A 13,803-nucleotide genomic window follows, 5' to 3' on the forward strand; every position below is an offset into this window, starting at 1 on the left:
CATCCGTTCTGTCCTTGTGATGGCCAAACACCACCTGGATTTCTTTCAGTTCACACATGGATAATCAAAAAGGAGGCCAGAGATGCATGTCTTGCTGAAATCAGGGCAAACTAAATCATTAAAACTGCTGAGTGCACTGATGTGTGTCACTCTGGTTCTCTTCTGCTTGGGAAATGGTCAATAGAGGGAGGTTCTGCATGTCCATGTTATTCTTGAGTGCACTTTTGTACCTCTCTCAAGCAGTGCTTGGCATGAGTGGGGACCATATGGCAGGTGAGGCAGCTCCATCCTTTTCAAAACTAGCCATGTGCAAGATAACCGATTTAAAACTGATTGGTCGACATGCTGCTTCAAAGTACTACTTCAGCGGAACATTCTACGCTCACCTGAATCAGACTGCAAAAAGGCAATAACTTCATAATGATAAGGACATGGCAATATTAGCAATATTTTTTTATTGTATTCGCGTGCTCAATTATTAGTTGCCTGTGGCCCTGGTTTATGCATGACAAACCACTCCAAGCTGTGCAGTTGTGAACATAAACCTCTACAGGGTGGTTAAAACAGCGCTACGTCACACCACCCTGTCCAGCTTTATGTTCGTACACCTGCGCAGCAGGTCGGCGTCTATACCTTAATGTGTCCGATTCGGGGTGGCTGTCCCGTCGCAGGTGAAAGTCAGCGAAGAGCCAGAACCGAAGACTCGAGGCGAGACAAGCCCTGTTAGCCCAGCTGCCAGCCCATCGATGGCAGAGCCCAAAGCTCCGGCTACTGTGAAAATATCTGTGGTCAGTCCATTCAGCAAGCTCTTCAAATCAAAGGTACCTACCTTATACAACATGACACTGTTCCTAGTAGCAGTAAGAGTAGGTGCTGGTAGTGGCAATAGTGATAGGTTGTTGCAGTGGAAATACTATGCAGTACAAGTACTATTAGTAGTAGGTGCTTGTAGTAGTATAGCAGCAGTATAGTTGTCGTAGGATTGGAACTGCTTTATAGCCAACCATCACAGCGTGACATTTAGAGATAATGCAGAACATATTTATGTCTTCCATCTGAAAAACAGGCAATATTTATAAAACATGTATATTTGGAAAGAATATTAAAGTGAATGCATATGTTGCTACCTGACATGTGTCTGCTTGATGATTTTCTCTTCTTTGTTTATAATCCTAAAGCAGTCCTCGAAGGGTGCCCAACCAGAAACCACAACAAAAGTAAGTCTGTTGTTTTTGTAAAACAAATTGAATTAATTGCAGCCACGGTAGTAGACAATTGTTTTCAATGTGCCTAGAAGAGCCAGTAGAATTTTTACAGGGAACCAAACCTCAGGCCTTTCATCATGGGGACAGATAGATGGTGATTATAATTTTCTCTTTTTGAATCCTGCCAAGTTTTTTTGTTTCAAGGGATATTAAAAATCTTTTTAATTGTTTTATTGTATGTTTTCAGTCAGTACAGTTTTTGTGTGCAATGAAGGATATTGTAGGTATTTTACAAAGGTTTCTGATGACCTGTCCTCAATTTTACAATAGGTAGTATAGGGACATAAATAGTATATAGTATACTTAGTATATAGGGGCAGTTTACTATATGGTTTAAAGCAAGAAAATACTTTGTAACTCCTAGCAGCTTATACAGTGATGTTATGCCTCTAGAGGCTAGAGGCATGCTGCTACAGTACTTCTCTAGGTTTCCTAGATACAGCCTACCCTTCCTCACTAAGGGCAGGTTACTCACGCACCCAATCGCATGCATCATCAATGAACGAGTGGGCTGGACCTCCTTAGCTACATGTAGGCTTTGTCACAACCTGTTTTTATAACACAACCTGTCATTCAGAAACTCCCCTCCTACCTCTTGCCTCCTGCCTTGGAATGTTTTTACATACTGGGCTCGTCAGCAAACTATGCTTTTTAAATCCCCCACCCCATATTGAAATTAGAAAGAAAATGTTTTTGCTTATTATGCTCCATGGTCATGGAACATGTTACTGAACAAACTGAATCTGGACTACCTCATTTTAGTGAATTCAAAGGCAGGGCCTGCAATATCGTAACTGAGGAAATGTTTTAATACATTTAGTTTTTTCAGTTTAATCTATGACACATTACTTTAAAAAATATATATTAATAATATTTCTAAACTTTAGTTTGTGACTGCTGCCTCTTGTATTGGTTACAATCAATTTTAATGTTCTTCTTGCATTCTCAGTTCTGGTGCAAAGTCTTCATTTGCCAGTGATCCACACTGCCAGTTCTTGAATGCCTCATGTTAGCCAAGCTACGTTCTTATTGATTATTGAAAGAACTTTATTAGGTAGACCTGTTCACCAGCTTGTTAATATTTAATCAGCCAATCATGTAGCAGCAACTACAGTAAATGCATAAAAGCATACAGACATGGTGATGTGATCTAAGTGACTTTGACCGTGGAATGATTGTTGGTGCCAGACAGCGTGGTTTGAGTATCTCTGAAACTGCCGATCTCCTGGTCTGCTGATTTTCACACACAACATTCTCTAGAGATTGACGAGTATGGTGTGAAAAAAAAAACATCTAGTGAGCAGCCGTTCTGTGGACAAAAGCATGTTGTTAATGAGACAGGAAGGTGACAGTTCAGATAACCACACATTACATTGTGGTATGCTGAACAGCATCTCTGAACATACAACACGTTAAGCCTCTAAGTGGATAGGCTAAAAAGGCAACAAAAAAAAAAAAGTCTAATAAATACCAAATAAAGTGCTCAGTGATTGTATATATATTTAAACTAAAACACTGTGTAATGCTGGCACTTGAACACGATGAGTATGTCTCTCATTCACAGCTAGCCAAGCTGTTCCATTCCATTCCTCATTGCGTAAAAATTATATATGTATGTCAGGAAGTTAATATACCTTTAACAAGCTAATTTAACTTCTAAACTAGTCTTTTGTTTTGTTTTGTTTTACCTGGCCTCCGCCTTACCCCCTTATTCTGCTGATAGAACCCACCCAGAAAAGTCTTGTAGTTCACTTTATTAATCCCTTATCTTTAGTCTTTCTGGTTAACATAGACCACTTTAGTTGCCCTTCTTTGTGTATTTTTTTAATTCTTCTGTATTCATCCGAAACCCCACTTATTCACCTGCCTCATACAGGAAGTGGATGCGTCAATGGCCACCAAAGCCCCAAAACCTCCACCACCTCCCCCACCACCTGAGCCACCTAAACTGGAGGTGAAAGTGGACTTGGAAGCAAAAGCCTTGAACAGTGCTCAAAAAGAAGCACCCAAAGATGCAGTGAAGGAGCCTGAAGCTGCCAGCAAGCAGAAGCCTGCCAAAGGCAGTCCCTTCCTCAAGCTGTTCCATCCAAAGGTAAGCCATCGCAAGCAGTTGGTCATTATACTAAGAATGTGTGACTGGTGTCGGGTTAGCAAGGCATCCAAGCAAGCAAGCAATCATATCGCCAGTGGGACCAGCTGTTGGTTAGTCTGCGTGCAAATTTGCTTGACAGTGGTCCACTATCATTCCACAACTATTTTACATTCTTTTAACAGCTGATGCTCATGTTGATTGTCTGCTGGCAGATTGATGTAGAGTTGATTTGTTAAAATGTTAATGGACCGACCGACAGCTGTGCCGACAGCAGGCCACAGGTGGGTTCTGTGTGTTTGCTTGATGGGCTCATACACTCTCAGAAATCAAGTGACAGTGAGGTACATTTTTGTTCTTCAAGGATCAAATTTACCAAATATACCCTGAAAGTACAGTCAAGTTCTCTTTCGGTTCAAATGTGCATGTTTTATCTCTGAGTGTGTAGGGTCAACCTGGGTCCTGATCTACTGTGTCATTTGGCTTTGAACCAATGATGGTGTTCTTTCCATGGAAACAAAAGTTCTTTTGATTGGTTGAAACAAGTCAGTGATTGACATAGCTTGTGGTACCTCCGCCCACTATGGTGTTTGTGCAGATCCTGCTACCTCATCCTGCTACTCATGCTGCTGGGGGTAGATGCATGTGGCCTCTGTTCAGACGGCAGGGATACATGTATGAATCTGGCCTGTGTGTTTGTGTTTAAGCGATGGACAAAAAGACATTAAAATGTACTTTGTACAGCGGCACAGAGCTATAAGCTGTACAAAAAAAGAGTTGGGCAGCCCATATGCAGTACAAACATGCTAATACATATTTCAAATACATATATATATATTTTATGCTGTCCAACGCTGACAGTAAGATTGCCTCAGGTTTATGTAACTCTGCTTTGCTCCTGAAGGAGGAGGAGAAACAGGACGAGGAGCCACAGCCAGTTGAGGAGGAGGTAACTGAGGTAGATGATCTGTCTGTGTAGTGTCTTTTTTCTTCACCGGGTTTCTCTTTTTCCTAATGGTGGTGGGCATAAGGCTCTACAACCCTGTTCTTCAAATCAAGGTGCTCGAGGACTGAGGACCACTGGTATTACACCCTCTCTTTTTCCGGCGAGTCATGTATGACACAGCCTGGCCAAACGGCAACACAAGGAAAACTGGGTCCAGACTTGAGGATCCCTGCTCTACAATAGCTCCGAATGTTTCCAGAACATGGTGCCCCCTGGTGGCACATCACACGAGAGCAGAAGCTTTCAATTATTTTTCTGTGAACCACTGAAAGAGTTAGAAAGACCTTGATGGACCACTTTAGATAAAACAGAATGACATCTGCATATCTGAAAAGTGTAATAAGGGCAATCTTATTTTCAGTCTACTTGGGCCTGTTTGAGCAAAACCATACAATGTCAACCTAAGTTGTGGCGTAATACCAGCTTGCAAACCAGCTTGTGTCACAATTGTTAATGTAATTCTCATAAACATTCAATTTCACCTATGGTCCAACTGGGGGTTTCATATTGACCACCATCCATGGACCACATTGGAGAAGCACTCAGAGCAGCGATTGTGCAGTTCAGCTGGTGCACTATGAAGTGAGCAGAAGCTATGGCTGACACCACTTGCCTTGGACGACACGTGTGCTAATCCCTGCTATTCCAATTTCAGACAAAGCCACAACTACTGTCTACAAACAGTACAAGTACAGATTGGGAGAAAAGGGTGGCATAAAAAAGGAAATATTACATTACATTACAGGCATTTAGCAGAAGCTCTTATCCGGAGCGACGTACAATCAATATACACATATAGCCCAGAAAAAAAGAGTCTGGCTAAGTCAAGTCAAATCATCATTTATTTTGCAGAAGTCTCAACACACTACATTTAAAAACATAGGATAGTAAGTGATAATACATAATGATTGGACAACAGCAGAACCGTCATCATAAAGGTCAATGATGTTCTTTCTCTGTGAGACAAAGGCCCATTTCTTAAACATTTTCTAATAAAGAGGTATAGCTGGGGTGGAGTTTTGTGAGTCCTACTTTTTCTTTCTCTTGGGAAACCAATGGTTGCCAGAGTAATTAATCTTCACACACATGTGTGTACACACACACTTTTTCTACAATTTGTGATCAGGTTAGAGAATCATTGATATCCTTTGGATAACCCCCTCTTCAGACAACAGGTTTTTCATTGGAATCTGGTGACTGAGATGGCCATTGCAGAACATGGTTGTTGTTTTTGATCAACCATTTCTGTGTGGATTTTAATGTATGCCTGGATTCGTTGTCCTACTGGACAATCTACCTATGACCAAGACTCAGCTTCCTGGCAGAGGCAACCAGATTTTGTGCAAAGATGTCCTGGTACTTTGTTGAATTCACTGTGCCATTGATCTTAAATAGTGCCCCTAGACGACTGGCAGCAAAACATCCCCAAAACACCAATGACCTACAGGTAGTAGGTATGAGGTGCTTCTCCTTGTATGTATTCCTTTTGTATAGCCAAAACGTTCCACTTTAATCTCACCCGACCAGTCATAATTCCAATAAGGTTTGGACAAGATGCTTGGTTTTTTTTACTGTGCACAGAAAGGGCCACCCTTCGTGCCATTCCAAGAGTTTGCTGGTATGGAGGGGCTATTTATTATTATTATTTTTAACTTGGTATTCAGGCTTTGTATTATTGCCCTAACAGTGCTAAGTGGTATGTTTAACCATTTATGTATTTTTTTGTACCCATTACCTGACTTGTGATGGTCAAATACCATCTGTGTCTTCTGAAATGACAGTTCTTTGCCTTTTCCCATGCTGAAGGGATTTTGCATTCTTATTACCTCAGTTTTATTCTCTAGTGAAATTGAAATTGATGGAATGACACAATATACTCAGCCCCCAGAATGGCAACTAACTAAATTAAAGTAAAATGTATTGCCAATTTCACTTTGTTTGATTTTTATTTATATGCAGATTCCGTCCCATCATCTCCATTCTGGAGCCCACTGTACACATGTATAGGAGGTTCATTTCAGAAAAAGCTCATGATAACTTTGTGGCAGCAAATGGCCTATTTGCTGCCACAAAGTCCTCGAAGATGGAGGCAAGATTCCTGCATGTTTGATTTTTGATGATGACTGGAGTAATGGCAGGACATTTATGGACCATAAATGAAGCGTTATCATTTCTGTCCTCTTCTACAGTTCAGATGGCGGGCATTCACCCCTTCCCTCCCTCTCAAAATGATGGCTGTAACCCACAGTGACAGTCTGTAGCTGAAGATGCTCATTCTCTTCTCTCTGTTTGTTCTTCCTTCGATGTTTAAGATGGATTCAAAGGCGAAAGCTGCAGATGTCCAAATTACCCCAGGTCAATCTCCAAAATCAGAGAAGAAATCAGGAAAGTCCAATCTCCTCTTCCGCTTGAAACCTTTGGTAAGGGGACTCCTTGCTCTTCGTCACACCTCCTCCTCTTCATCTCATTGTGGTGGGGTCATAGGGACGATTGTGTCATTAGCCGTGCTGAGATCACAGTGCTTGTTGTTCGCTGAACTGACACACTGCAGTGTTTATATTGTTTGGACAGTCTTTAGTGTTAGCTGAAGGACTTGAGGATATACTGTGCTTGTTATTCACCTGACTGAAGGAAATACAGTGCTTGCTGTTAGCTGGGCTTAAGGAATTGCAGTACTGTTAGCCTGACTGACATAAATGCAGTACTTATTGTTAACCAGACTGAATAAAGTGCAGTACTCACTGTTAGTCTGAATATAATTTACTGAAAGGAAATGCAGCTATAACTGTGAGCTGGAATGAAGGGAATGCAGTGGTTGCTGCCGTCCGGACTTAAGGAACTGCAGTATATGAGATGATAATGGAATGATGTGGATTTGAGGTCCTGCAGAGCCTGCAAGTCCCGGCGGTCCCGGTGTGTAGCCACAGCGTTCCGGCCAGTTCTGCAACCGCGGTAAATGGGGAAAAGCCAGATAATTTCACCTTAACATCACCGGTCCCTTCTCTAAATGGGTGTGTTGTGGTGGTTTAAACTCCTAACCGCACTGCTTCTCACTCCTGTCTCACGGTCCTGACAATCTCTTAACACAAGGCCGTTCCCATTGCTCGTTCCCCAAAAGACACAATAATTTCCAGTAATATTTCAATGAAGAAATAAATCCTCATTCATCCATTTAAGTTTGTTTGCTAACTGCTAACTGCTAACTTGCGCATGTAGTCCTGAAGGAAGTCATGGTGTTGCCATGATGTCATTCTGTTGTGGTGTCATTATCTGTATTCCTTAGTTTAAAAAATGAAAAGATAGAAGACAAATGATATCAAACAATATAACTCAGTTGTGGGCCCTCAGATTCTTTGGCGTGACAAAATGGTAGCTGGAATTCTGAAATATAAAACGCAGGTGTGCAGTAACTGTTTGGGCTTATATAAAATAACCAGTTCTGACAGGCTGCAGGTTACTCCCGCAAAATTCTTGCATTCTTGCAAGCAAGCTATCCAGTCCCCAAGAGTGATAATATATGAAGACTACTATTAACAGTTTGTAAAAACAAAGAACCAGCAAAACAAGTAGTAACTCCAGTCTAGCAAATGGTCATTCAATTGTTTACTATATAAACATTTCAATTTAGTAGAATCCAAATTCAAGTCTCTTCTATTCTATCACAATTATACTATTTTCTTTCTTCAAAAACATCTTAGAATACATGTCAGTTACTAACAAACCGAATTATGAGTGAGACATGCAGCAAGTATTATCTGAAAAAAAATGTCCTTATACTGAATGAGGCCTCAGTCCACCCACATAAATTCCAGGGCTGTTGCCATTCTGGGGGCCAAAAGGCTGCACAGATCATATGCAGACATGACTCAATGCACTGCAGAGCTAGCAACCATGATCTAGAAAATTTTATAAACCACCTTGATTTGCCTTCAGGTCACTTATTTTCTTACCCTGAACACCCTGAACACACATTATTTTCAGTTTTTGTGCGTAATCGTGTGTAATCTTCAGGAATTATTGGAAAATTTTGATTTGATTTCATTTGTTTTGCTTCTTCATTAACCTCATCCCTGCCATTGTAATTCCATGGACAGTGCTCTGCTATATTCTTATGTGACATTGACCAGAGCAGACCTGAGTCAAAGACTTATTTGGTAAAATTCAAACACTCCTGCAGAACCATGAGTGTTCATCAAAACTTAAAAAAGATCACAAATCTGGAGGAAATTGCACCTGATCATTTGTCAAAATCATAATGTGAGGTTTAATGGCCTTATTATTCTGAATTCATGTCTGCATAAGTTCGGAAACTAAGACAAATTCCAGCAGATTTCTCAAGCTTTTTTTCGTATTTGCGTGTGTATGTTGACTTTTTAAGTAATCATACATGAAAAGCATGTTGACAGAACTTGTGATTAGCATAAGTTGATGCCACTAAAATATCATATATGAGCTTGTAAATCCATTGCTGGCTATTTAAAGAGGTAAAAAGACGAGAAAAAACGTATCTGACGCAGAGTTTGAAGTGCTGTTCATAGATATGCAAGCCAAAACCCTATTTTATTCCGTAGTCTAAGCTGTGGATTGCCAGAGCTGGGGAGTAAAGCCTGATGAGATATGTGGCTGTTGTGAACTCTATCTCAAGCTCCATGCACTGTGCAATAGCTAAAACTAAATTTGACATTAAAAGGGAGGCAGAAAAACAAATGTACCCAAATGGAGCACATCAGCCACAAGGGAAGGCCAGAGTTTGGCCCAGTCATGTACTCTGGAGGAACACATAGGCCAAATTCTGACATCACCCTGGAGGATGACAGCAATACATTTTCCCTGTCCTTGCACAGAGCCAGAAGGAGGTGTTGCAAGCCTCAAACAAAGTGCGCCATGTGCCAAATCTTCTAATAAAGCAGTAAATGTAATGAAAAGAGAGGTCAGCCATAGCAACGTAACCTAAGCTATGACTTCCATGCCCTATTTATAGCAAACATAGTTTATTAGAATTTATATTCAACTCAAAATTCTAAATAAAATATGAATGAATGGAATAATAAAGGCACAATTTAATTTACACACACGATACGAACAGGTCAGAGCACGTGTGAAATCCATTCGGATCCTATTAACAAACTAACACACAAAACACACTTTGATGCATCCCACATTGCTTGTGTGAATGCATTTCCGAATGTTTGAGGCCCAATGTGAGGCAGGCTTTGTGTAAATAAATCCCTGAATCTATTCGCTCAAGACCCCCGACACCAAAGCGAAGGAAGCCACATCGGTAGTCGTGCCCACCGTCACCACGGTTACCACCCAGGCCATTGTGGTGGAACCCAGGCCTGCCGCAGAGGCCGAGAAGATGAGGATCGTGAGGCAGGAAGCTGCCCCCGCGGACGGGAAGTCTGTCTCCGGGGCGTCGCAGTCAGGAGAGGACGGCACCTCCAGCCTCACTAGGAAGTTGGAGAAAAGGAACTCCATCCACATGTTCTTCAAAAGCCTGGTAGGCCACAGTTACACCTCTGCTCAGCATTCTCCTGAAGGAGAGTTCAACTCCGGTCCTGGCTAGCTGTGCCCCTTAAGGATCCTGTGGCACTTTCAAAAGGGTACTAAATACAAACAGATCGAAACTGTGTCTTCCGCCCATCCCTCTTTCTTACTTCTGGAAGTTTCTGACAAGCTGCCATTTTAAGTTATGAAATCAAGGAAGGATGCATTATTTCTCATCACTTGCCTCTTCTGGCGAAGGATGCGCATATGTATCGTCATACAAACTACGTTTTGTGAATTCACTGACCTGGCAAAACAGACTGACTTGTGACACGGCACAAGTTAATGCGTATTAATAAGCTGATTCCTCCGGCCTGGTTTCCTCGTTTCCTCTCTTCCTTTTGTCCTTGTTATGCGTTCAGAGGGAATCAAGGTAAGGAAAAAAGGATTCAGCTGCAACTGGGGTGTTAATGTGTGACTTGCTCAGATTCCCACAAAATTGGCTCTACATCTGGACACCCTTCGTCATACGTGTGATTGGCTAAACAGTCATCCTCTAGACACAGTGATTCCCCAGGTTGTCTCTCCAAAACTGAGAATTGAGCTCTGGGTTGATGTTTAATTTTAATGCCGTTTGGCAGATGCGCTTATACAGAGCAGAGACCTGATGTGGTTAAATAATGGGAAACAAATGAAGATCATAAAGACTGCAGAGTAGTTATGTCGCCCATCTCACAAATGCATTGAGCACATTTCCTCAAAAAATGGCCGCTGGCTTGTTAGTTGGTATCATATTTGTATCAATTGATCTGTTGACAAAAATATGTAGCAGTTCATGTGAGGCGCTATTTAAAAATTTATATGTGTCAATATATCAGTTTGAATACATATCATTTTGACTTTAAAATGACAAACAATGTTCTGTCAATCTGAAGTGCCTCACCTGCTTCTAGGGGGAGTTATCTTCTCATCCACTAGATGGAGTCAGCCACTCACAGGAAATGAAAAGAATGCTGTTGAATTGTCTGACACATAAAAAGGCTAAATTGGAAAAGAACAAACTGGTTTGGAAAGCACAAGGACATTTCCTGACCTGAAACCAAACTAAAACCCTTATTTAGTATTTTACATTTATGTGAAACCACACACTGTCTGTTCAAGCATTCAGTCAACTGAAATATTAAAATTGAATCTGTGAGGTACGTATTCAGCATGGTAAGCATTGTTGGCCTGTGTACAGAGCTATGAATTATTGGCTCTTGGAACACTCCTGAAATGTATAGAAGGAGAGGGCAAGCTTCCCCAGTTTGCTGGATGTGCCTTGGATGTCATCTTTAAGTCCCAAGGAACATTGCAGGAATAGCTTTGGAATGTTTAGCATTTTTATTTTCAAGTCAAAAAAGAATTTGATATGGATGGATGGTGATTCGTGATCATTTCATGAAGAATGTTTGTAATGTTAATCTGTAATCTGTAATCTAAATGCTTTCATTCAGCACATTCTCAAAATGTGTTTTAGACATACCCTCTTTGATGTTTTTTCAGAACTAAATGATGATCATCAGGCGATGTTGTCAGTAAGTTAATGCTTGCCATGCCTGGAACAGTTTCTCTGTGACTCGCGTTACTGCTTGACTGCTTGGGGAGCATTCTTATCAGGGCATTATCTTACAACCAATCAGAAATCTAACCAGATTTTTCCCAAACATCATGGAAGCGTTGTGTGTTCGCTGTGTGGTAACTTCTGGAACGTGTTCTCTTTCGCACACAGGCTCCAAAGCGGCAGTCTGAGGCCGGAGTTCAGACCGACCCCGTGACCATAACTTACCCGGCCAAATAACAACACCCCCAAATCAGGAGCTCCCGAGTGCCTACTTTCTTCTTCCAGGGAAAAACAGACAGCAAATGTATATTTATATTGAAAACAGGTTTCCTTTTTTCGTTGTATAGGAGGATGGATGTGGAGGGTTTGTGAGGTTAAAAGCAAGTCATTGTGACTGTTCGTGTGGGGACTGTTGTTTCACATGGGGTGGAGAAAGGGGAGGAGCCAGGAGACAAAGAGCTCATTAGAAGGTTGCCTCGATGTGGAAGTGAAAAGTATTTTTGATTGGGAGTCAGGTTGATATCTGATGCAGGGAAAAGACAGGAGAGATGTTATTGATCCATTTGAAGGGACTGTAGTGTTTTAAGTATCACCTATTCTTTTATACACAGGATTCACTTTAATAATGCTAAACTTTAAGCGTATTTATCTATTCTTTGTGGTCTAATATGACTTATTTTGTCTGGTTGTTGTTGTTTTTTTCTTTTTCATTTGTTAAAGAAAAGTCTCCCCTGAAGCACTAAAACTTTATTGAAATAGTGTTCAGCCAGCCTGCTCATTGAAGCAAACAAAATACATTGATGCTGCACATGTGAGAGGAGGTTTACTGTTGAAGCCCTGTGCACCCTGCCACATAATTAGCAGAATCTCCGGAGCAGAGATCTGTGTGTTCAGCCTGGTTATAATCTCATAATTCCAAAATTCAATCTAGGTGTTACAGAAGTGGATAGGTCCAGTAAGGCATAAACAAAATGCCCTCATTGGTTTAACTCCAGATAACACATTTAGGCATTCTGTTTTTACAACTAGTAAATCACATTATCAGTTTGGACTGAGCTAAGATTAACCGGATATGATGTACAGACACACAAAGGAATGTTACACTTACTTAATTTTTTTGAAGACTTGTTTTTTTCCCTTTTTTTTTCTTTCATTAAAAAATGACTGAGGCAATACAGAAACAATTTGCATCACAGACATCCCAAAAGCCAAATTCAGGAATGGATGTCATATCACATGAAAAAAATTAGAGTTCTTTAATATAAGTACTTCCTCCACTGATCAGCAGCTCACTATTGACAATAAACTGTGAACACAAGTTATCACCAAATAGCACCAAATATCACCAAAAATAAATTCTCTCTTCCTCTCGAATGAAGACAATGTCTGAATTTGAGGGTGCTGTTATATAACCAGGGTGTTTATGGGCCAGGGGAGACACTGTCTTTTGAGACCAACTTTTAATGATTTCTAAAGTTTCATTACATATTTATTTGAAAGGACACTTAATATATCCGTAATTATTTTAACACATGCTCTTGTAAAAGCATGTTTATATCAGCCAGGTTTGCAATTATTCCTTATCTCTTTAACGTCAAGGGCATTTTCATAGGCCTCAATGGTGGCCTTCAACCTTCATTATTCTGCATGCCATTTTTTATGTAAACCTTGTAAATCTGAAGATGAATTTCATGTTCTGAAGAAACCTAATTGAAAACATATGGGGTAATTCTGTCTGATGAAGTCTGTAGTGAAGAATAGCCAATTAACTAATTGAGGTAAACCAATTATCCTGTGGGGTCTCTGTACATATGCTATGCAGTTTAGGAATATGTAGAAGAAAATCTAAGTGTAATTTATCCATGAAAATGAACTGGCAACAAATGCCCTAAACTGCAAATCTGTCCTTTCTCGTGCAGCAACTGATTCAAAAGATATTAAAGCTGTATAGTTAAATGCTTTTAGGCAGATTGCTCTGTCATACAAACTGTATACAGAGCAAAGCTTCATACAGTTGGTGTCCTTGTCTACATGTTGAATTCATAATATATATTCTGGTATTAATTCATACACATTATGATGCATATTATTCCAAATAAAGCCCTTGACAAGCGGATAATTATTTCTGTGTCACGTGTTTGTTTGAGGTCTGTTGGTGAATTAACTTAGAACACAAGGGCACACTGATAACAGTCTATCTACAATAACTCACTGTGTGGCTCAGACATCCTTACCAGACATACAGTGCAAAAGCCAGGTTCAAACTATTTTTCCTCTCTGCTTGACGAAATTAAAAGTGCCACTTCTTGGAGTTAATAGGTCACTGAAATGATAAATTATGCAATGTAAGTAA

At 40.5% G+C, this 13,803-nt stretch overlaps 1 protein-coding gene across 1 annotated transcript in view; it reads left to right on the forward strand.

Moving 5' to 3' along the window:
* The window catches only part of bcas1 (brain enriched myelin associated protein 1), a 37,821-nt gene extending 24,249 nt beyond the window's left edge, over positions 1 to 13,572 (forward strand). The window contains exons 17-24 of the mRNA XM_061259070.1: positions 672 to 821; positions 1,179 to 1,217; positions 3,142 to 3,357; positions 4,259 to 4,312; positions 6,673 to 6,780; positions 7,250 to 7,312; positions 9,609 to 9,860; positions 11,619 to 13,572. Coding sequence (XP_061115054.1) covers positions 672 to 821; positions 1,179 to 1,217; positions 3,142 to 3,357; positions 4,259 to 4,312; positions 6,673 to 6,780; positions 7,250 to 7,312; positions 9,609 to 9,860; positions 11,619 to 11,687 — 951 coding nt within the window. The 3' untranslated portion in view covers positions 11,688 to 13,572. The remainder of the gene's footprint in view (positions 1 to 671; positions 822 to 1,178; positions 1,218 to 3,141; positions 3,358 to 4,258; positions 4,313 to 6,672; positions 6,781 to 7,249; positions 7,313 to 9,608; positions 9,861 to 11,618) is intronic.
* Positions 13,573 to 13,803: the final 231 nt, after the last annotated feature.

The sequence above is a fragment of the Conger conger genome, chromosome 10, assembly GCF_963514075.1.
Source record: "Conger conger chromosome 10, fConCon1.1, whole genome shotgun sequence".
NCBI classification, from domain to species: Eukaryota; Metazoa; Chordata; class Actinopteri; order Anguilliformes; family Congridae; genus Conger; species Conger conger.